We start from the raw sequence: 23270 nt of genomic DNA, 5'->3' as shown, positions 1-23270 counted from the left end.
GGCAAAGAAAACAGATAAAATAAACAATGATGGCTTTCATTATTTCTGCATTTTGAATAGCAACTCTATCTAGGCAGTTTTAAAAAATGTAGTCAAATGGGTTTTGTCAATATATTAATAATAAAATGCACTTTGAATTATTTTAGTGATCAACTCAATTGGCACTTTTGTCTAAAAGTGGGATCCGAAATGATTGATCAAAATATTTAACAAGAATGACTGTATAAAATAATGAAAATACTGAGCCATATTGTATGCAACAGAAATTATATTATTTTAAACTAACACAATTGCTCAGAGAAAGAGATTTTGTTCAACAAGTAATATTATTTTTCCTCAAAAAGGTAGGGGTCAAAATGATTGACACCCCTGTTTTCAATACCTCACCTTGCAAGAATAAGGGCACGGAGCCTTTTTCTAAAATGTTTTATGAGTTGGAGAACACATTGAGAGGGATTCTTTGACCATTCCTACATACAGAATTATTCCAGATCCTTGATATCCTGTCTGTGCTTAAGGACTGCCTCCGGCTCTTCAATTCAAATCACAGGTTTTCAATGGGTTTCAAGTCCTGAGACCGAAATGGTAATTTCTTTGTGGATTTTGATGTGTGCTTGGGATTATTGTCTTGATTCATTGTGGCATAGGCTATCTCCCTTATCCCTCTTATTTAGGGGCATTGTGGGTACTGTTGATAAAAATAAGTTAGCGTATTATTATAAGTGCTTGTTAATAACCTTGCGCCAACTGTCATGACAGAATTATGATTTGATTTTAATTACCCATGTTCGCATCAATTATTACCAGGCATTTAAATACTCGTTCCCCGAGTTGCACAGTGGTCTAAGGCATTGCATCTCAGTGCAAGAGGCGTCACTACAGTCCCTGGTTCGATTCCAGTCTGTATCACATCCGGATGTGATTGGGAGTCCCATTGGGGACGCAATTGGTCCAGTGTCGTCCGGGTTTGGCCAGGGTAGGCTGTCATTGTAAATAAGAATTTGTTCTTAACTGACTTAAATAAAGGGTAAATAAAAAGTAAAAAATTAAAGTATTTAATGAAAGAAAGTAAGAAACAAATGTAAATCAAGAGGGATGGTTTAGTATGTACTGTTGGTAACTTGATATGGGCCAACTTACTTTGGTGTAGTAGCTCATTTTCTGGCCTAACTGCCCACTCGGGTGCTTGTAAGCTAAGGCCTTCAGAATGAAAAGATCGACGAGTGGGTTGAATCCCAACATTGAAGTATGGATCGAAACTCATTATATGGCCAGTCATCTATGCACCTTTCATAAGGGGTAGAAAAACAAAGTAGGCTTTTTAAAATATAGCTTAGCCAAAGATTATGCAGAAAAAATATTGGGGTGCATTTCAATACATGACCCACATTCACATAATAAGTTGAAACTGAGAAACCATTAACCGTATAAGCCAGCATTTTTATCTTTGGGAGCCCCTTGAGCTATTGTTTTCTTGGGCCTGAAAATACAATTTGTTAAAGATAGGCTACTTTGAATATAACAATAGGAAAACTAATGTCATCATCTGTAAACTACTTTTCCTGTCCATCTTGATATATATACACTGTACATTGTTAAATATAACAGTTCCTTATCTTTCATATCAGCGAGAGAGATATAGATAGATACAGTTGAAGTCGGAAGTTAACATACACTTAGGTTGGAGTCATTAAAACTTGTTTTTTAACCACTCAACAAATGTCTTGTTAACAAACTATGGTTTTGGCAAGTCGGTTAGGACATCTACTTTGTGCATGACACAAATCATTTTTCCAACAATTGTTTAGACAGATTATTTCAATTATAATTCACTGTATCACAATTCTAGTGGGAAAGAAGTTTACATACACTAAATTGACTGTGCCTTTAAACAGCTTGGAAAATTCCAGAAAATGATGTCATGGCTTTAGAAGCTTCTGATAGGCTAATTGACATCATTGAGTCAATTGGAGGTGTACCTGTGGATGTATTTCAAGGCTTACCTTCAAACTCAGTGCTTCTTTGAAGGCCTACCTTCAAACTCAGTGCTTGACTTCGTGGGAATATCAAAAGAAATCAGCCAAGATGTTGTTTGGGCACGTCATTCAGACAGGAAATTGAGAAAAAAGGGGCCTATCCCTAAGAAGTTTTAAGGACAACAAAGTCAAGGTATTGGAGTGGCCATCACAAAGCCCTGACCTCAATCCTATAGAACATTTGTGGGCAGAACTGAAAAAGCATGTGTGAGCAAGGAGGCCTACAAACCTGACTCGGTTATACCAGCTCTGTCAGGAGGAATGGGCCACAATTCACCCAACTTATTGTGGGAAGCTTGTGGAGGCTACCTGAAACATTTGACCCAAGTTAAGCAATTTAAAGGCAATGCTACCAAACACTAATAGAGTGTATGTAAACGTCTGACCCACTGGGAATACGATGAAAGAAATAAAAGCTGAAAGAAATCATTCACTCTACTATTATACTGACATTTCACATTCTTAAAATAAAAGTGGTGATCCTAACTGACCTAAGACAGGGAATTTTTACTAGGATTACATTGTCAAGAATTGTGAAAAACTTTGGCTTAGGTGTATGTAAACTTCCGACTTCAACTGTATATATTGATACATATCTTTAAAGGTTAGGGTTCCCACATTGCCATATTTTCATGTTATACAGTGCTTGTTTACGAAACAAGAAGGAAGACAATTAGCCATCTGCGTCTCGGAACACGCCACAAACGTGTTGTGGAAGTGTGTGTTTTGGGGGATGCTCAACATTGCCATCATAAATGCGTACATTTTGGGAGACTCTGCAAAGGCCCCTTCCCAGAAACCCCAGACGCTGGTCCCTGAAGGCATTCAAAATGCAGCTTGTGCATTCACTTTGTGATATGGCTACAGTAGCAGGAAGAGGGGGGGCCTGAGTTGTAACTAATTTGAAAGCAGGTGAAGTTTGAAGGGCGCAAAAGAGTGTGCATCTGGAGTGGATGCAGGGCAAAGATGGGAGATGTGTAGAAATCGCTTTGGGGTACTCAACGTGTTATGTGCAACTTTGCAGGATGGTGTAGAGCTTCCAGAAGTTCCATGACATGTTGTAGGCTAAATGCCAATACTACAGTGACAGTGTGAAATAGGAATTTCTCCTACAAATCTTTCATTGTCTCTGTAACAGTTGTGTTTTGTATCTTCTCTATCTAATACTTGTTGCATTCACTGAACTGTTGTTGAAATAGGCTACTATTTCTATTATTTTTGTGTCAGGCCTGGTCTATTCTAAATATTATAGAGAGAGGTTACCCACATTTTGAAATAGTCTGAATAGTTTTGAATTTTTACATTGTTACAGAAGTAGGAATCGTTGTCAATCAAATAGCATTCTTTGTGTGGGCGTTGAAATACTTTCTGAATAATTGTCCCTCTGGTCAAATTTTGGATAATTGTTCTATTGATATGTAAATAATATTTACAGTGGCAAGAAAAAGTATGGAATTACCTGGATTTCTGCATAAATTTGACATACAATGTGATCTGATCATCTAACTCACATCAATAGACAAACTCAGTGTGCTTAAACTGTTAACACACAAATTGTATTTTTCTGGTCTATATTGAATACATCACTTAAAAATTGTAGGATGGAAAAAGTGTAGGAAAATGTGTAGGTTGGAAAAAGTATGTGAACCCCTAGGCTAATGACTAGTCCAAAAGCATACTGGAGTCAGGAGTCAACCTGGAGTTGAATCAATGAGACGAGATTGGAGATTTGGTTAGAGCTGCCCTGCCCCATAAAGAACAATCACACAATTTGAGTTTGCTACTCACAAGAAGCATTGCCTGATGTGAACCATGTCTCGAACAAAAGAGACCTCAGAAGACCTAAGATTAAGAATGGTTGCCTTGCATAAAGCTGGAAAGGGTTACAAAAGTATCTCTAAAATCCTTGATGGTCATCAGTAAGTCAAATTGTCTATAAATGGAGAAAGTTCGGCACTGTTGCTACTCTCCCTAGGAGTGGCTGTCCTGCAAAGATGACTGCAAGAGCACAGTGCAGAATGCTCAATGAGGTTAAAAAGAATCCTAGAGTCTCAGCTAAAGGCTTACAGAAATCTCTGGAAGATGCTAACATCTCTGTTGACAAGTCTAGAATACGTAAAACACTAAACAAGAATGGTGTTCATGGGAGGACACTAAGGAAGAAGCCACTGCTGTCCAAAAAAACCATTGCTGCACATCTGAAATTCGCAAAAGAGCATCTGCATGTTCCGCAGTGCTACTGGCAAAATATTCTGTGGACAGATGAAACTACAGTTGAGTTGTTTGGAAGGAACACACAACACTATGTGTGGAGAAAAAAAGGCACAGCACACCAACATCAAAACCTCATCCCAACTGTAAACTAGGGTGGAGAGAGCATCATGGTTTGGGGCTGCTTTGCTGCCTCTGGGCCTGGACAGCTTGATATCATCTATAGAAATATGAATTCTCAAGTTTATCAAGACATTTTGCAGGAGAATGTAAGGCTATATGTCAGCCAATTAAAGCTCAACAGAAGTTAGGTGATGCAACAGGACAACAACCCAGAAGACAAATTTAAATCAACAACAGAATGGCTTGAACAGAAGAAAATGTGCCTTCTGGAGTCCTGACCTCAACCCAATTGAGATGCTGTGGCATGACATCAAGAGAGCAGTTTACACCAGACATCCTAAGAATATTGCTGAACTGAAACAGTTTTGTAAAGTGGAATGGTCCAAAATTCCTCCTGACCATTGTGCAGGTCTGATCAACAACTACAGAAAACATTTGGTTGAGGTTATTGCTGCCAAAGGAGGGTCAACCTGTATTAAATCCAAGGGTTTCCAACCTGCACTGTGAATGTTTACACAGTGTGTTCAATAAAGACATGAAAAATTATAATTGTTTGGGTGTTTTTAGTTTAAGCAGATTGTTTGTCTATTGTTGTGACTTAGATGAAGATCAGATTAAATGTTATGACCAATTTATGCAGAAATACAGGTCATTCTAAAGGGTTCACATACTTTTTCTTCCCACTGTTCAAGTAAAATGTATTATACTTGGTACATTTTAAGTGAGTAATTTACTACAGTTTAAATATTCTGTTTTTGTTGTTGTATTGAGTGTTAATAGTTTTGAGTGTCTTTAGACAACGGAATAGAAAATGAGTGATATTCCTATTGACATGAATGAGGGGTCATACACTACATAACCAGATGTATGTGGACACATGCTTGTCGAAGATCTCATTCCAAAATCATGGGCTGCCATAACAGCCTCCACTCTTCTGGGAAGGCTTTCCACTAGATGTTGGAACATTGCTGCAGGGACTTGCTATCATTCAGTCACATGAGCATTAGTGGTCGGGCACTGATGTTGGGTGATAAGGCCTGGCTCACTGTCGGCGTTAAAATTCATCCCAAATGTGTTCGATGGGGTTGAGGTCAGGGCTCTATGCAGGCCTGTCAAGTTCTCCCACACCAATCTCGACAAACCATTTCTGTATGGACCTCACTTTGTGCACGGGGGCATTGCCATGCTGAAACAGGAAAGGGCCTTCCACAAACTAATGCCACAAAGTTGGAAGCAGAGAATCATCTAGAATGCCATTGTATGCTGTAGCGTTAAAATGTACTGTCACTGGAACTAAGAGGCCTAGCCAAAACCATGAAAAACAGCCCAATACCATTATTCCTCTTCCACCAAAATGTACAGTTGGCACTATGCATTGGGGCAGGTAGCGTTCTCCTGGCATCCGCCAAACCCAGATTCGTCTGTCGGTGGTGAAGAGTGATTCATCATTCCGTATAATGCGTTTCGCAGCTGAGCCGTTGTTGCTCCTAGACGTTTCCACATCACAATTACAGAGCTTACAGTTGATCGGGGCAGCTCTAGTAGGTCAGAAATTTGACGGACTGACTTTTGGAAAGGTGGCATCCTATGACGATGTAAGGCCATTCTACTTCCAATGTTTGTCTATGGAGATTGTATGGCTGTGTGCTCGATTTGATACACCTGTCAGCAACGGGTGTGGCTGAACAAGCCAAATCCACTCATTTGAATGGGTGTCCACATACTTTTGTGTGTAATATAAATACATATATATAATTAATGACTTGTAATTGTAATTTGTTCTTTGTTTTTGAGTCATGTCTGTTTGTTTGAAATGTTAGCTTTATCTTAAATTGTCAGTAATCTACAGCGACATTCTAGAACTATATTGGGGTCAAACAGAACATGTGGGGGGGAGGGAAAGATGGCAGAAGTGGTTGCTGAGGTTGAATCAAGCGCCGCGATGAGCAAAGTTGGTGAAGATGAATGTTCTGAATGGACAACAGTAGTATCAAAAACTGGAACAAAAAGGAAATTGTCTAAAATTGGAGTGGAGGATATGTATATGAATGATAACGAATTACTTGTTGTTGGTACGCGTTTGTTGAGTAAGGATGCATATGTGGGAGACCCGTTTGAGGTGTCGAAAACGGTGAGGCATGCACAAGAAAAAGTTGAGTTTGTCAGGAGTGGTCTTATTTTTTTATTAATAAGAGATGTTTTGAACTTCAGAGTAGAGAACCCATCAAAGGAATCATCTCAGGGGTGACAACGTATGTTCAGGTTGAATACCTGAAGAGAAATCCTGGTGTGGTTGGTGCCCAGTGTCTGACCCATTGGGTGAATGGAAAAAAATAAGAAAGTCTGTCGGTCCTGTTGTTTTTTGATAAAGAGCAAATACCTATGCATGTGAAGCTTGGTTATGTAAGATACGCTGTAAGAGTTTTCGTCCGCAAACCATTGCACTGTAAGAATTGTAAAGGATTTGGCCATGTTCAAGTGAGGTGCAGACAGACAGAGTATACTGTGTGTATACTTCTACTGTGTGTAGAAGGACAGTGGTGTTGCAATTGTGGTGGTGATCATGATCCCGAGTTCCCAAATCAAGATGATTGAGGTAGCAAAGGTTGGAGCGGTCAATCAAATATCCCATGCAGAGGAGATTAAAAGAAGAGAAAACAAGTGATGCTAGCGAAGACATGGTAGTGGACCGACCACAGCCTGTAGTAAATGTTTGCTGCCAGTCAAAAGATACCGTGTGTTAAAAAGGTGGATTTTATGGCGTTCATTGCCAGTTATAAAGTTTACGGCACAAGTCTCAAAGAAGTCTAAGAAACTGGACATTATTGTGGCTGCGGCAAAACTGTTTTGGGGACTTAAGGATTTTACATCTGAAGACTTGTAAGAGGTCTGGCTCCAGAGGACCCACCTACCCTCTTTCGCCTTGAGCCTGTGTAGTGATCAGATCTAATAGATATTTTATCAGAAAAGTTGTTTGATTTAGTTTCGTTTATTTATTTTTGTCCCCCCAAATTTTTTTGGGGGGGGGGTCCTGATTCCATCCCGTACAGTAGGTGGCAGAAAGCACACTACATTGTACGATCGCCAATATACCATAGAAGAAGAAACAGAACATGTAAGGTCCTTTGACTCTAAGCAGTAATGTTAGACTCCTTTAGTCCATTATTGTGCTAGGGATAGCGATGACAAACATTGTAACGGTATCGTTCGTGGAATTTCACGGGGATAAGTATGCGTTTATCACAAGAACCGGTAGAATTCCTTACGTTGGGCTTTGTGAATTGGAAATTGGAACACATCTGTAGCGAGTTGGTAAACATGCTAACAGCCTGGATATAACGTTACTAGTTCAACAACCACTGTTGCCAAGTTATTGACCGACTGGCTAAACTCCTGAAGGCTACTCCAAGTTCCTAAACTGTAGTCAGGTTACTAATAACAATGTCTTTATTGGTAGCATATCAATGGTTTATCAAAAAAGACGATGTCTAACTAAAATCCCATGTTACCTTGTATACATCTCCGTAGGTCCCGCTCCCAATTCTCTGTATTAGCTCGAAATCCTCTTGCGGATTTCGCCTTGAAAGGTCGAAAGTGGAAGCCATTTTAAGTCCCCGGTTTAGTTATCCAGTCCTTATATTTGTTGGGTCGCTGACACCACAAATGACGAAAAACATACAATATTTAAAAACACGTCGTCAGAAAAAAAAATCCCAGCCTAACGTCAACATGGCCTTCTCTGCACACTGCGCGTGCGCCGCAGCCAGCTGGCTTGTCCAAGAAGGGAACGCAAGGAATGGGCTGGCTGGGGTCTCCCCTGGACACAGATCTGATCTGAAACCAGACTTTAGGAGTGACTGGTTTGGTTTTGTGTAGCCTCCAGAAATGTCTTCGACAAGGGGATCATGAATACCCTACTAATTCTCTATTTAATTACAGCTGGATTATTTCTTCTCATTCTCACAAATATCCAGAGGTGCAATAGAGCAGAATAGCATTGAATTCGAGAATTAGGAAAATTAAGATCATAAACTTGGAAAAACAATGTTATGAGTTTGATTATATCAATCCATAATTATGGTATAATAGATCATATGCTGCATTAGGCAACAATATTGATAGAATGTATTACTTGTCATTAAAACTGGAAAGCACACAAAATAATAACTATACAAACAATCATATTGTGCTAATTTATTATATTCTATTGCCTTGTGAGTCAGCATTACTAAGAATTTGTGCATGTGGAAAGTTTGCAATAAAAAGTCCTTATTACTGAATGATCGAAAAATTACTAATACAAAGCCAATGCGTTATCACATTTGACCATATCACAAATCACTGTTATTCTTAATTTCCCTTTATGTCCTGCCTTTGTGTAATATCCTCCAGAGAAAAACAGGTGTCACTAGATGGACCTGTCCCTACTCCCTAGGCCTACATTAATCGGAAAATAGGAATGCACAGCACAAAAATATATTAAACAAAGGCAATGACCCACACAATGTGAAAGTAACCTTTTCCAATGCCCTGCAGTGTTATTTTGATCAAATTACTTCATTTACTGTTGGGCAACACTGAAGCATGCATGAGAGCACCAGATGTACCGGACGACTGTGTGATCGCACTCTCCGTAGCCGATGTGAGTAAGACCTTTAAACAAGTCAACATTCACAAGGACGCAGGGCCAAATGGATTACCAGGATGTGTACTCCGAGCATGCGCTGACCAACTGGCAAGTGTCTTCACTGACATTTTCAACATGTCTTTGACCAAGTCTGTAATACCAATGTCACATATACACCCTCTCCGGCACTCGAGGTCACAAGTCTGCTTATTATTACGCACATCTGTCACCACCATTACGTGCACCAGCACCTCATCAGACTCGCACTGAGAGAGAACTGGTTGTATCACCGTCTGTTATGGCAACTGTCGGCCTCCGACCGCAAGGCACTACAGGGGGTAGTTGGTACGGCCCAGTACATCACTGGGGCCAAGCTTCCTGCCACCCAGGACTTCTATACGATGCGGTGTCAGACAAAGGCCCTAAAAATTACCAGAGTGCCAAGTCTATGTCCAAAAGGCTTCTTAACAGCTTCCACCCCAAGCCATAAGACTCCTGAACAGCTCATCAAATGGCTACCCGGACTATTTGCATTGACTCCCCCATTTCTACGCTGCTGCTACTCTCTTTTTATTATCTATGCATAGTCACTTTACTTCTACCTACATGTACATATTACCTCAGTTATCTCAACTAACCTGTGCCCCCGCACATTGACTCTGTACCGGTACCCCCTGTAAATAGCCTCGTTAATGTTATTTTATTGTTGCTATTTAATTATTTGATATTTTTCTATTTTCTTATTTTACTTTTTTTTTTTACTTCTGTTTATTTAGTAAATACTTTTTAAACAATTTGTTACGGCTGTCGTCGGAATGAGACCAAGGTGCAGCGTGGTAGGCGTACATTTTCTTTCATTTTAAATGTTCCACCAAAAACAATAAACAACTCAACGAAGTAAAGTTAGGAGTGCAACATACAAAGACAAGATCCCACAACAGAAGGTGGGAAAAAGGGCTGCCTAAGTATGATCCCCAATCAGAGATAACGATAGACAGCTGCCTCTGATTGGAAACCATACTCGGCCAACAAAGAAATCTAAACATAGATTTCCCACCCTAGTCACACCCGACCTACCAAATGGAGAATTTAAAGGATCTCTAAGGTCAGGGCGTGACACAATTATTTTTCTGAATACTGCAATGTTGGTTAAGGTCTTGTAAATAAGCATTTCACTAAGGTTGTATTCAATGCATGTGACAAATAAAATGTAATTTGATTTGTAATTTGCACCAGTTTGGTTAACCTAGCAAATGTACCAATTTAATTGCTCAATGTTTTCCCATGTCCACTCCACCAGTACAGATTGCAATCCTTGTCATCCCCATTTACATGTTTATTTATGTCATTTTTGTCATGCCAGGCACACATCCAGGCTCCATTTTAATGGGCCATTATTAGAGCAGGCAAAGGCGCAGATCAAAACAAGCCAAGTAAACACCCACAAATCCATTTCACCAATGCTCGTTTGATGGCAATTATTTCATCACTATGAGCTCAATTCAGACTTTGATACTGACACCGAATAGAATTGCAATAGCATGATGCTGAAATGTATATTGATCATTTGTTTGGGGACAGATAGGGGATTGTTGAAAATCCTGACATTTTGGAATGAAAGCTTTTATGTACAGTTCATGAACTCCGTTCATTAGTTCACTTTGATATGTCCATTGTTTGTGTGTGTGTTTTTTTGTTTTCACTATCCTCGTGGGGACCAGAAATCCTCACAAGTATAGTAAAACAAGAAAAATTGGGGACTTTTCGACAGTCTTCCCCAAAAGGAAAAAGGCTATTTTAGGCTTAGGGGTTAGGTTTAGGGTTAGGGGGTAGACTAAGGGTTAGGAGTTAGGGTCTGGTTTAGGATTAGGGGTTTGGGTTAAGGTTAGGGTTAGGGTTAGGATTAAGGTTAGGTTAAGGGTTAGTGAAAATATAATTTTGAATGGGAGTCAATTGTTTGGTAGTGCATATGTGGGTGTGTGTGTAAGATATATATATAGAGAGAGTACTGCAGTATTGGCCCATATCATTCCTTGAAAGTTTGTGTGACCATTACGTTCATAAACAGGTGCATCTTCCAACATTGTGTAGCTGGTCCGCACTCGAAAGGAGATTCAAGGTTTCTATTTAGTATTCATTTCATTCAGGGGTAGGTACATAGACAAATGTTTTGGCCTGTTTCGCGTGTGTCATGTATGTGTGTGCATCTGAGAGAGAGAGAGTAAATTAAGTTTTACACATTAAAATTGTCAAACTGTAACTTGTTACTTGTTGTATTGGGAGCGTTGATGTTTCATCAAAATAAGGACGCAAGGGTTAAGTTACATTTGGAGCCTTGGAGTCATACGAAACCATTATTTTATCTTAAAGACACACCCATCTTTATGGCTGACTTTGAAAGAGTAGGACAACCTTGACATTCCCTCACACAAGCTGTGTGTCGCCTCCGGGAGATGGTCATTCCCTCTCCATGTGAATAGGAGGAGCCTTTAGTTTTAGAGGACACGACTTCAAGTCCAGGTGCTGAGGAGAGGGAAAGAGCGAGAGGGGTGGTGTGGTTTATGCAGGTAAACACTAGTAATCTCGACCACAGAGAGGCAAGTGCGGAGTTTAGCCCACACCCAGCACGCTTGCGGACACCGTCCCGATCCACCTGTGTTGCTGTATCTTCCGTTTCAGCAACCCGCGAGTGGGAAGCAGCCAATGCCAATGCGCTCTCGACTGTGGACGGTGCTCGCAAGTCAGAGGATGCGTAAAAATGCTTAGTAACTGGAATAGCAGGTGCTGGAAGAAGGGCGTCCGACTGTCAACACGTCTAAACTGTGCGCATAGCGCCGAGCGCTGATGTTCAAACCATGGAGAAACAAGCTCTTGCAACGGCTCTGAGCTTGTCCATGAGCGTTGTCTCTTTACTCTTGCTGGTCACCGCTATCTTCACCGACCATTGGTACGAGACAGACACCAGAAGGCATAAGGAGAACTGCGACGAGTATGGGTCGGATTCTAACGACCAGAAAAACAGGGAGATGCCAATATACCACTTGCCTCTTGTGGACAGCGGTAACTCCAAACGGAACGTGGCGCTTATGAAGCCGATTCACGTCGGGAGTAGAGAGGAGGAATTGCTTGAGAACTGGAGGGCGATACTGGGGATGGGGATTCTTGAGACGGAATGTGGGCGTCCGTTGTTCTCCACATATTCTGGACTGTGGAGAAAATGCTACTTTCAAGGCATGGACCGAGATATCGATAAACTCATATCAAAGGGTAAGTTTTAATGTGCACACTAAAAAGTGTGAGAAAAGAAAAACAGTTGTGAAATTTGCTGTCAATGATCCGTGACTATTAGGCAAGGACTGTTTTGCATTCCTTTAATCGAGGTAGCTCCATCTGTGGTGATGATTCTGCATACGTGCATTGCGTCAAAACAAGGTTTATGAGGGCTCATATGCACAAAGGCTCATGATTATACACGCCCAAACTAATTTCCAGGAACATGAATTGCCATTTCAAACTCATTGCCAAGGCTTGCTTTAGTAGGCTATTTTTATTTCTATAATTGTCGCATCATGATGAGGGGGCTGAGAAATTATAGCCTAATGATTTAGGTTATTAATAGGCTAATTTATGAGGAACATTTTTACATTTATTTCCCTCTCATTTTCCCACAGTGGTAATCGTTGTAGACTGGCCTGGGAAATGTGTGTTTATGTTGTTATCCCAGTCAAATCGTCAATAGAGCCACCGATAGGGCTACAAAAGCCAAAAATGTTGATTGACGACAGAACCCAAAAGGGTTCTTTGGCTGCACCCATAGGATAACCCTTTTTGATTCCAGTTACACCCTTTTTGGTTCCAGGTAGAACCATTTTGGGTTCCATGTAAAACCCTCTGTGGAAAGGGTTCTACATGGAACTCAAAATTGTTTTACTTGGAAGCAAAAGGGTTCTACCAGGAAGGGACAGATAGCACCTTTTTTTACCCACAAAGAAACCCCTTTGAAACCATTTTTTATTCTACATGGATGTGTTCAACATAGAACCCTAGGGTTCTTAAGAATAATCTCTATGGAAATTGAGGGATCTGAAAAGTTCATTTGATTGAAAGTGTTCTACCTACAACCATAAAGGCTTCTCCTTTAAACGCCAGAATAAACCTTTTCTAAAACTGATACGGTGAATTCATGCCCAATGTGCTGAAGTTCAAGTCCCTACAAAGTCTTTTTAAGGTTGAAACTCAAAAGGTCGATTGGGATGAAGGGAGAACATTTCCCCACGGTGTCCAGTCCATCAAGATTAATGTCGCCCTGATTAAGCCAGGGGCTAAATGTCACAGAAACCCACTTGCCACCTTGCATTTAAAACAGATAAGGTGTCATGTGAAGGATCTCAAGCTTCAACACCTACCCTTTGATTTCTGTCAATGTTGATTTAATTTGATACCTGTGAAGGATTGTGCCCATACACTCTTAGAAAAGGGTTCCAAAAGTGTTCTTTGCGGAAGGATAGGGTTATACCAAGAACCGTTTTGATCAGAAGAAGGGTTCTACCGATAACTATTAACATCCTAAAAACATCAGTTTTTGGAAGAAAGGGTTCTTTGATGACTCTTTGGAAGGCAAGAAGGGTTCGACTTAGAACCACATATACAGTGCATTAGGAAAGTATTCAGAGCCCTTGACTTTTTCCATATTTTACGTTACAGCCTTATTCTAAAATTGATGAAATAGTTTTTTCCCTCATCAATCTACACACAATACCCCATAATGACAAATGGGGGTTTTTATACATTTTTGCAAATGTATAAAAAAAAACATCACATTTACATAAGTATTCACACCCTTTACTCAGTATTTTGTTGAAGCACCCTTTGGCAGCTATTACAGCCTTGAGTCTCTTGGATATGACACTACAAGCTTGGCACACCTGTATTTGGGGAGTTTCTCCCATTCTTCTCTGAAGATCCTCACAATCTCTGTCTGGTTGGATGGGGAGCATCGCTGCACAGCTAGTTTCAGGCTGATTAATTAGGGCTGATTTCAGGTTTTCATTACAATGGCCACTCTACCATAAAGGCCTGATTGGTGGAGTGCTGCAGAGATGGTTGTCCTTCTGGAAGGTTCTCCCATCTCCACAGAGGAACTCTGGAGCTGTGTCAGAGTGACCATCGGGTTCTTGGTCACCTCCCTGACCAAGGCCCTTCTCCCCGATTGCTCAGTTTGGCCGGGCAGCCAGCTCTAGGAAGAGTCTTGGTGGTTCCAAATGTACATTTAGGAATGATGGAGGCCAGTAGGTTCTTGGGGACGTTCAATGCTGCAGAAGTTTTTTGGTACCCTTTCCCAGATCTATGCCTCGACACAATCCAGTCTCGGACATCTCTACGAATAATTCCTTTGACCTCATGGCTTGTTTTTGTTCTGACACGCACTGTCAACTGTGGGACCTTATATAGACAGGTGTGTGCTTTTCCAAATCATGTCCAATGAATTGAATTTACCACAGGTGGACTCTAATCAAGTTGTAGAAACATCTCAAGGATTATCAATAGAAACAGGATGCACCTGAGCTAAATTTTACAGCAAACAGTCGGAATACTTTATTTTTTATTTGTTACAATTTTGCAAAAAATCCTGTTTTTGCTTTGTCGTTATGGGGTATTGTGTGTAGATTGATGAGGAAAACAATTAATGCAATCCATTTTAGAATACGGCTGTAACATATCAAAATGTGGAAAAAGGGAAGGGGTCTGAATACTTTCCAAATGCACTGTATACTGTATATAATATTTCACAGCATGCTCTATTGCAGGGAGATTTTCAGAATTGCTTGTTTTACTGTAATATCTGTGTTTTTGCATGTACATTGATCGCTTGATAAATATTATGTTACACAGAGATAAATAACATACCATTTTCTAAACTAATCCAATCTCTTAGTAATTGGATTTATTTCACCTATTACTGAGATTATTGTTTCAATTTAGATGATTGAAGTTGTCTCAGTATTCAATCTTTCCTACCCTGGCAGTCATTCTGAAAGCAAGTTGCAGATGATTAACAATTCCACTTTTTGTATATTCTATCTCTGTCTATCTCTGTCTGGATTCCAATAGGAATTACACATATTACACACAATATTGCTGTAAATAATTTGATTTTAAAAGCTAATAAGCCTAGTGGAACCGTTCATATAGGGTTCTAGGAAGAACCCTCAGAAGATAAAAGGGTTCTCAGTAGAAACATTTATAGATGGTTCTAGGAAGAACCTTTAGATGATAAAATGGTTCTTGGTAGAACCCTTCATAGAGGGCTCTAGGCAGAACCTTTCACAAAGAGTTCTCGGTAGAACCATATACAGGGGGTTCTATGAAGAACCCTACATTGAGGGTTCTAAATAGAACTCTCTGCAAAGGGTTCTATTCAGCATCAAAAAGGGTTCCCCATGGGGACAAACCAAATAACCCTGTATGGTTCTACTTAGCACCTATTTTTCTAAGTGTGTACACTAATGCTACTCAACCTCATACCAAAGGAGTTGCCTCTTAGACCTTCTTGGACCTAAATGGCAAGATAATGCCTCAATGAGCATCTTATTTACTCAGTGGCTGCATCTCAAATGGCACCTTATTTCCTGTAGTGCACTTATTTTGACCAGGGCTCATAGAGCAATAGTCAAAAGTAGTGCACTATACACTCTTAGAAAAAAAGTGCGATCTAGAACCTAAAAGGGTTCTTCGGCTGTCCCCATAGGAGAAACCTTTGAAGAACCCTTTTTGGTTCCGGGTAGAACCTTTTTGGGTTCCCTTAAAAAACATTTCCACAGAGGGTTCTACCTGGAACCCAAAAGGGTTCTACCTGGAACCCAAAAGGGTTCTACCTGGAACCAAAAAGGGTTCTACCCAGGCTCCCAGTGTCCTGTCTGGAGCGTGAAGTCACAAGCTCTGCTGGTTGGCTACTGCGAAGCAACATAGTGGTGCCAAAAGCCCTAGAAAACCAATGTAAATTACGATCGTCAGAACGGCCAAAAATGACAGCCGTTTTGGGCTCAACCTAGTTTATTATGGTCAAGTTCGATCCCCACAGTGAATTATTTAAGAGTTTGTTACAAATTGAGATATTTTATAAAATAGTCATCCAGTCTGACTACTACTGTCACGCCCTGACCTTAGATCTTTTTATGTCTCTATTTTGGTTTGGTCAGGGTGGGATTTGGGTGGGCATTCTATGTTCTTTTTTCTATGTTTTTTTGTATTTCTTTGTTTTGGCCGGGTATGGTTCTCAATCAGGGACAGCTGTCTACCATTGTCTCTGATTGGGAACCATACTTAGGTAGCCTTTTCCCACATGGTTTTTGTGGGTAGCTAATTTCTGTTTAGTGTTTTGCACCTTACAGGACTGTTTCTGTTTCGGTTATTCTCTTTGTTATTTTTCAGTTTGTTCAGTTTCATTAAAAAGCATGAACACTTACCGCGCTGCGCTTTGGTCCGATTCCTCTTCCTCAGATGACAAAAACCATTACAACTACACAGGACCACGTGCTGACACAGACCAATCATGGGATATGAGGATGCTCCCAGTTGACTCTCTCAGGCAGGATGAAAACGACTACATCGACCATGATCCTTTGCTCGTGACAGCCACTTTCACTATGATCCTTAGTGCCATTCAGCCCCATTTAGCAATAGGGCATGCTTAAAATTAACATACTTCCGGCTTCATGTGCCAATCGGGAGTTTTCCATAGGAATACATGGATGACGTCAGCACTATCACTATCTACTGGAACCAAAAAGGGTGCTCCTATGGGGACAGTCGAAGAATACTTTTTTTTAAGAGTGTATAGGGAATAGGGTGCCATATGGGACACAGTCAGGGATTGCGAGCAGAGCTACTCATATCTATGCAAAGGCATGGCGTGTTGGTTACTGTAAATAAACAAACAACCTTCCGACTCTCTGAGCGTGAGATGCAGATGCTCGGCTCGCAGCCTCACACGCCTCACGTTCACAGTGAGAGATCAAACACATGTGTCAGCTTCAAAGTGCCTGCTCAAATATGCACATGATGATGTTTCATCATTTCTACCAAGTATGAAATGGTAGCAGTTCCCATGAATTATGTAGATGTGGACCACAAGACCTATGATGAGAGCTTTTGAATGTGTGTTAAGATTTTGAATAAAAAAAGTGTTTTAAAGAGCATCAGGGCTTCGTTCGATGGTAAACTGTCTAGATTTTGTCCCACCAATTCAAGTTGTGGGAGCTCAGCTTGAAATAAGGACAGACGTTCTCACCGGCAACGTAGGAGTCATGAGGCGTCTACTGTACTCGTACAAGAAAGAGACAACATTTTACAGTAGCTCACATACAGAGACACCGTAACAGCAGCAAAGGTAACTTGGTAACACTTTATAGGTTGCCTTTTATAAAGTTCATTTTTCTAAATGGCTTATAACAGTTATTTAATCATATGTAAATGCATTATAAACAAATGTGAAAGGGTACCTTGTAAAGTGTTTACTGAGCACTCACTATGTGAACCTGTCTAAATCTGTCCAGTTTGGAAAAAGAACAAAGTAAGCAACATGTCACGCCTTGGTCTTAGTATTTTGTGTTTTCTTTAATTATTTGGTCAGGCCAGGGTGTGCCATGGGTTATTGTGGTGTGTTTTTGTCTTAGGGGTTCTGTGGGGTGTCTAAGTAGTCTAGGGCTGCCTGAGGCGGTTCTCAATCAGAGTCAGGTGATTATCGTTGTCTCTGATTGGGAACCATATTTAGGCAGCCATATTCTGTGAGTGTTTTGGTGGGTGATTGTTCCTGTCTTTGTGTTTGCACCAGATAGGGCTGTTTCGGTTTTCGATATTTCATTTCGTTATTTTTGTAGTTTCTGCTGGTATAGGGTTTTCCTTCATTTAAATAAATCATGAATCATCATCACGCTGCATTTTGGTCTGATCCTTGTTCTACCTCTTCGTCAGAGGAGGAGATAGAAGAAAGCCGTTACACAACAGCACAGGCCAAGTTAAATGAATTTGTCCTGCATATAGTTGATTACTATACCAATTAAACTCTACAGAAGACCTAGGCCTACCATTCGTGTAAGGGAAACTGGACAACCCAAGTCATAGGTTGCTTCAAAGCCAAGTAAATGTTAAAGTGTTTACCCTTTTCAAACCAAGTGAGCCATTGCATGGAAATACAAGAGCTCTCTCAAATGTCACAGTTTGAGGCAGTTAATGAGGGTAAAAAAATGTTTTGAGTATTGTAATGGCCCTTTACAATGCGACCTGACACATCAAAATGCCTGGTTTATGACACAAAGGCTTTTGTTAACCATCAGTGACATAAAGCTGTTATGAAATTCAACTTTTATACAGTACATGATTATAAACCATTATAATATGGCATTATGCCATATACAGTACCAGTCAAAAGTTTGAACACGCCTATTCATTCAAGGGTTTTTCTTTATTTTTACTATTTTCTACATTGTAGAATAATAGTGAAGACATAAAAACAATGAAATAACACATATGGAATCATGTAAAAAAAGTGTTAAACCAAAAAAGTGTTAAACAAATCAAATTATATTTTATATGGATATTCTTGAAAGTAGAAAGTAGATAGAACTCCCTTTTCCTTGATAACAGCTTTTGCACACTCTTGGCATTCTCTCAACCAGCTTCATGAGGAATGGTTTTCCAACAATTTTGAAGGAGGTCTTCCAGTCCTGTGGCGGTCCTCATGAGAGCCAGTTTCATCATAGACCTTGATGGTTTTTGACCAAATAGGGCTATCTTCTGTATACCACCCCTACCTTGTCGCAACACAACTGATTGGCGTAAACACATTAAGAAGGAAAGAAATTCCACAAATTAACTTTTAACAAGGCACACCAATTTGGTATTTTATTAGGATCCCTATTAGCTGTTGCAAAAGCAGCAGCTACTCTTCCTGAAGTCCACACAAAACATTTAACATGGCATAATACAGAACATTAACAGACAAGAACAGCTCAAGGACAGAACTACATACATTTAAAACAAGGCACACGTAGCCTACATATTAATGCATACACACAAACTATCTAGGTCAAATAGAGGAGAGGGATTGTGCTGTGAGGTGTGGCTTTATCTGTTTTTTAAATCAGGTTAGCTGTTTATTTGAGCATCAATAGATGGAACGGAGTTCCATGCAATAATGGCTCTATATAATACTGTACGCTTTCTTGAATTTGTTCTGGATTTGGGGACTGTGAAAGACCCCTGGTGGTATGTTTGGTGGGGTAAGTGTGTGTGTCTGAGCTGTGTGTAAGTTGACTATGCAAACAATTTGGGATTTTCAACACATTAATGTTTCTTATAAAAAGATGAAGTGATGCAGTCATTCTCTTCTCAACTCTTAGCCAAGAGAGACTGGTATGCATAGTATTATATCAGCCCTTTGATTACAATGAAGAGCAAGACATGCCTCTCTGTTCTGGGCCAGCTGCAGCTTAACTATGTCTTTCCTTGCAGCACACAACTGGACAATAATTATGATTAGACAAAACTAGAGCCTGCAGAACTTGCTTTTTGGAGTGTGGTGTCAAAAAAGCAGAGCATCTCTTTATTACGGACAGACCTCTCTCCATCTTTACAACCATTGAATCTTTATGTTTTGACTATGACAGTTTACAATCTAAGGTAACGCCAAGTAATTTAGTATCCTCAAATTGTTCAACAGCCACACCATTCATTACCAGATTCAGCTGAGGTCTAGAACCTAGGGAATGATGCTCTTAGTTTTAGAGATGTTCTGGACCAGCCACCCATTCCAAAACAGACTGCAACTCTTTGTTAAGGGTTTCAGCGACTTTATTATCTGTGGTTGAATCATCAGCATGCATGGACACATATGCTGTGTTTAATGCCAGTGGCAGGTCATTGGTAAAAATAGAAAAGAGTAGAGGACCTAGAGAGCTGCCCTGCAGTACACCACACTTTACATGTTTGGCATTAGAGGAGCTTCCACTAAAGAAATCCCTTTGAGTTCTATTAGATAGAGAGCTCTGAATCCACGATATGGCAGAGGTTGAAAATCCATAAACACATGCATTTTTTCAACAACAGGTTATGGTTAATAATATCAAAGGCTGCACTGAAATCTAACAGTACAGCTCCCACAATCTTCTTACTATCAATTTTTTTCAACCAATCATCAGTCATTTGTGTCAGTGCAGTACATGTTGAGTGCCCATCGCCATAAGCATGCTGAAAGTATGTTGTTAATTTGTTTACAGAGAAATATTTGGTCAAACACCATTTTTTCCAACAGTTTGCTAAGAGCCGGCAGCAAACTTATAGGTCTGCCGTTAGAACCAGTAAAGGCCACTTTACCACTATTGGGTAGCAGAATAACTTTGGCTTCCCTCCAGGCCTGAGGGCAAAGACTTTCCTCTAGGCTCAGATTAAAGATATGACAGATAGGAGTGGCTTTAGAGTCAGCTACCATCCTCAGTAGCTTTCCATCTAAGTTGTCAATGTCGGGAGGTTTGTCATTATTTTTTCCATCTCTCCCACACTAACTTTACAGAATTCAAACGTGCAATTATTTCATTATTTTTTTATGCATGAATACGATGGTTCACTGTTCGTTGAATTGAAATGCATTCCAGGTGACTACCTCATGAAGCTGGTTGAGAGAATGCCAAGAGTGTGCAAAGCTGTCATCAAGGCAAAGGGTGGCTACTTTGAAGAATATAAAATATATTTTTTGGTTACTACATGATTCCATATGTGTTATTTCATATTTTTGATGTCTTCACTATTAATCTACAATGTAGAAAATTGTTTTAAAAAATAAAGAAAAAACCTTGAATGAGTAGGTGTGTCCACACTTTTGACTGGTACTGTATGTTGTCCTAAGAGTTGTTCAAAGTTGGTAGAATATTATTCACAGCTGTAATGGCTGCCACAGGTGCTTCCACCGAGTATTAACTCTGAGGTCTGAAGACACATGCAATCAAGACATCTTATTTAGAATTAATTTAGACATTTTTCTCACACTTTCTTTCAATTTAAATATGTGGAGTAGGCTGTAGGTAAAAATCCAGTGTAATCCCTTTTTAAATGTAATTATGGTAACTTCAAGTAAAGATATGCAAGTTGGGCAAAGATTTTACGTAACGAAAGTAATGCGTTCTAATGTTAAAACGTAGAGCTTTTTAGTAACCCATTCTCTCCACAGGTATTGCGGACCGATGCACAACTGTCAAGTACCATTTCTCTCAGCCCATTCGGCTTCGAAACATCCCGCTCAACCTGACGAGAACCATTCAGCAAGATGAATGGCATCTCTTACGTAAGTATTGCAGACTGAACGTCCCACAACCACCTGCAATAAAACCTCTTGCATGGCTAGCAGTTTTTTATAGAGAAAAATAGTAATCGTGTCTTTATGTAGGAACTAAAGGAGGCTAACTGCACCATGGATCGTTGGCCAAAGCCCATGGGGGAATGTATGTTTTTTTTGGAGGGGGGGTTGGATAAATGTTTTTTTTTAAATAAGGTCTGTGGTAAAAGGCCACAGGCTTATGAGATCTTATACGTTTCGTTCTTTGAGATAATCTTCCTCAGCTAATTTTTAAGCATTTATGTAATCAAAACAAGCACACAAAGCACATAAATACTTTATCATTCATAAAGGTCATGCAGTCTTACTGATATTATCTCATAGAACAAGATCACCTAAGCCTGTGTTAACTTCAGATCTTATTTTCAGTGTTTATCCTAACATCCCACTCCTTCCCCATTCATTTCCCCTATTTCCCCTAACGAACCAGAGGTAGAAAATGCTAGCTCATTTCCGCTTGGGTCTGAGCAAAAAGTATTTTGAACAATGGATAGATGGCCTTGGTGTGATGTGAGAAGTTTGATTCCAGGTGCCCCACAACTGCTCTCTGTTGGTGTCTGCGGTGGGATAGTCTGACGTCTGTCGTGAGTAGTGTTAGGGTCCTTTAAGATCAGCTTTTCCAGGTAGTTGTTGGTGCAAAAACGTAGCGATCCTAACTTTCATCTTACGGATTTGGGGCAAATTTCTACCACCATCTTTGCTCAGACAATAGCATTGTATCCCTACCCATATTATTTCCATTATTTATTGGGGAATATTTGTACTGTTCTTGCTCTTCCCATCCCTTGTATTGTGTGTTTTTATGTATAAATATTTACATGTTTTGTATGTGTGTTTTTTAAATATGTTTTTCAATGCTTCATACAGTACTGTAGACTAAAGGTTCTGTCTGTTGTGTCTAGGTTTGATAATGAAATAAGAGTGGAAGTCCAAATACCAGTGCTCCATATTAATTAAGGCTTCATGCTGTGGAACCTTTAGAACCTTCAGACAACCCTAGTGATCTCATCAGACATCCATGATCTTTAATAAGGCTACTACTGGGTACACATGGTGAATATGTTAAGTTAACCTTTCGAAGCTAGTATTCCTACTCCAATGTCCAACCCCTGATGAGTGGATTACTACACGGTTATGGAAAATGTTCACGGGGAGGAAGTAAATGTCAGCTCATACAAGAAAAACATATTAACGCCACACAGTCTATTATTACTGCACAACTAGTCTGAGGAAGAACATTCATCAAAGTCAAAATACGATTGGTTTTCTTTGTCTGCATGCGATCTTTAGACAGTGGCAGCATCCCAAATGGCACCCTATTCCCTATTAAGTGCACTACTTTTGAGTGCACAGTTGTTCCTTATTAAGTGCATACGGTGTTATTTGGGACGCTGACATTGTTTTTCCTGCTCGAGTTTGATCCTGTGTAAGGATACTGCAACTCGATCTGACAAATGTATGAGATGCAGAGTAGGCCTAAACATCTTGGGGGAAAGTATCGGATATGTGATTTATGATCAATGTGTCATAATGTTGTTGCAGTATATCATAATTTGCAGGAATTGAATATTACCATCAACATATCCCACTATAAAACTGTTGTGTGTTGAGTGACATAATGCTTGCCATAACATTTACTGAAAACAAGGCACAATGCTGTCATTATGCATTAAGGAAATAATTCAAATTCACCTATTTTTAACAGTCGTGGCTGGCCATTTTATGTTATGACAGGCGTCATGTCATTCTTATGACAGGGTTGTAACAAATGTAGGACAGGGGAGACCAAAAGAAAAGTATTACCTAACAAAATCTCGTGTTTTTTCCCGTGTTTGTTTGGAGACTGTTGACGGGCAGCACGAGCGGGTTTACCAGGGGGCGGTTG

The 23270-nt window shown here is 40.0% G+C and overlaps 1 protein-coding gene and 1 pseudogene across 2 annotated transcripts in view; one reads left to right on the top strand and one right to left on the bottom strand.

Moving 5' to 3' along the window:
- The window catches only part of LOC109875515 (mitogen-activated protein kinase kinase kinase kinase 3-like), a 90927-nt pseudogene extending 82805 nt beyond the window's left edge, over window positions 1–8122 (bottom strand).
- A 3297-nt stretch (window positions 8123–11419) lies between these two features.
- The window catches only part of LOC109875480 (transmembrane protein 178A), a 15812-nt gene continuing 3961 nt past the window's right edge, over window positions 11420–23270 (top strand). The window contains exons 1-2 of one of the 2 annotated variants that reach the window (XM_031799890.1): window positions 11420–12264; window positions 21221–21334. In XM_031799890.1, the coding sequence (XP_031655750.1) occupies window positions 11853–12264; window positions 21221–21334 (526 nt within the window). In that variant the 5' untranslated portion in view covers window positions 11420–11852. The remainder of the gene's footprint in view (window positions 12265–21220; window positions 21335–23270) is intronic. The other variant, XM_020467805.2, reaches the window with a different exon arrangement.

The sequence above is a fragment of the Oncorhynchus kisutch genome, linkage group LG20 (genome assembly GCF_002021735.2).
Source record: "Oncorhynchus kisutch isolate 150728-3 linkage group LG20, Okis_V2, whole genome shotgun sequence".
NCBI lineage: Eukaryota > Metazoa > Chordata > Actinopteri > Salmoniformes > Salmonidae > Oncorhynchus > Oncorhynchus kisutch.
Note: the sequence above shows the minus strand (reverse complement) of the source record. Positions and strands in the feature narration are given on the sequence as shown.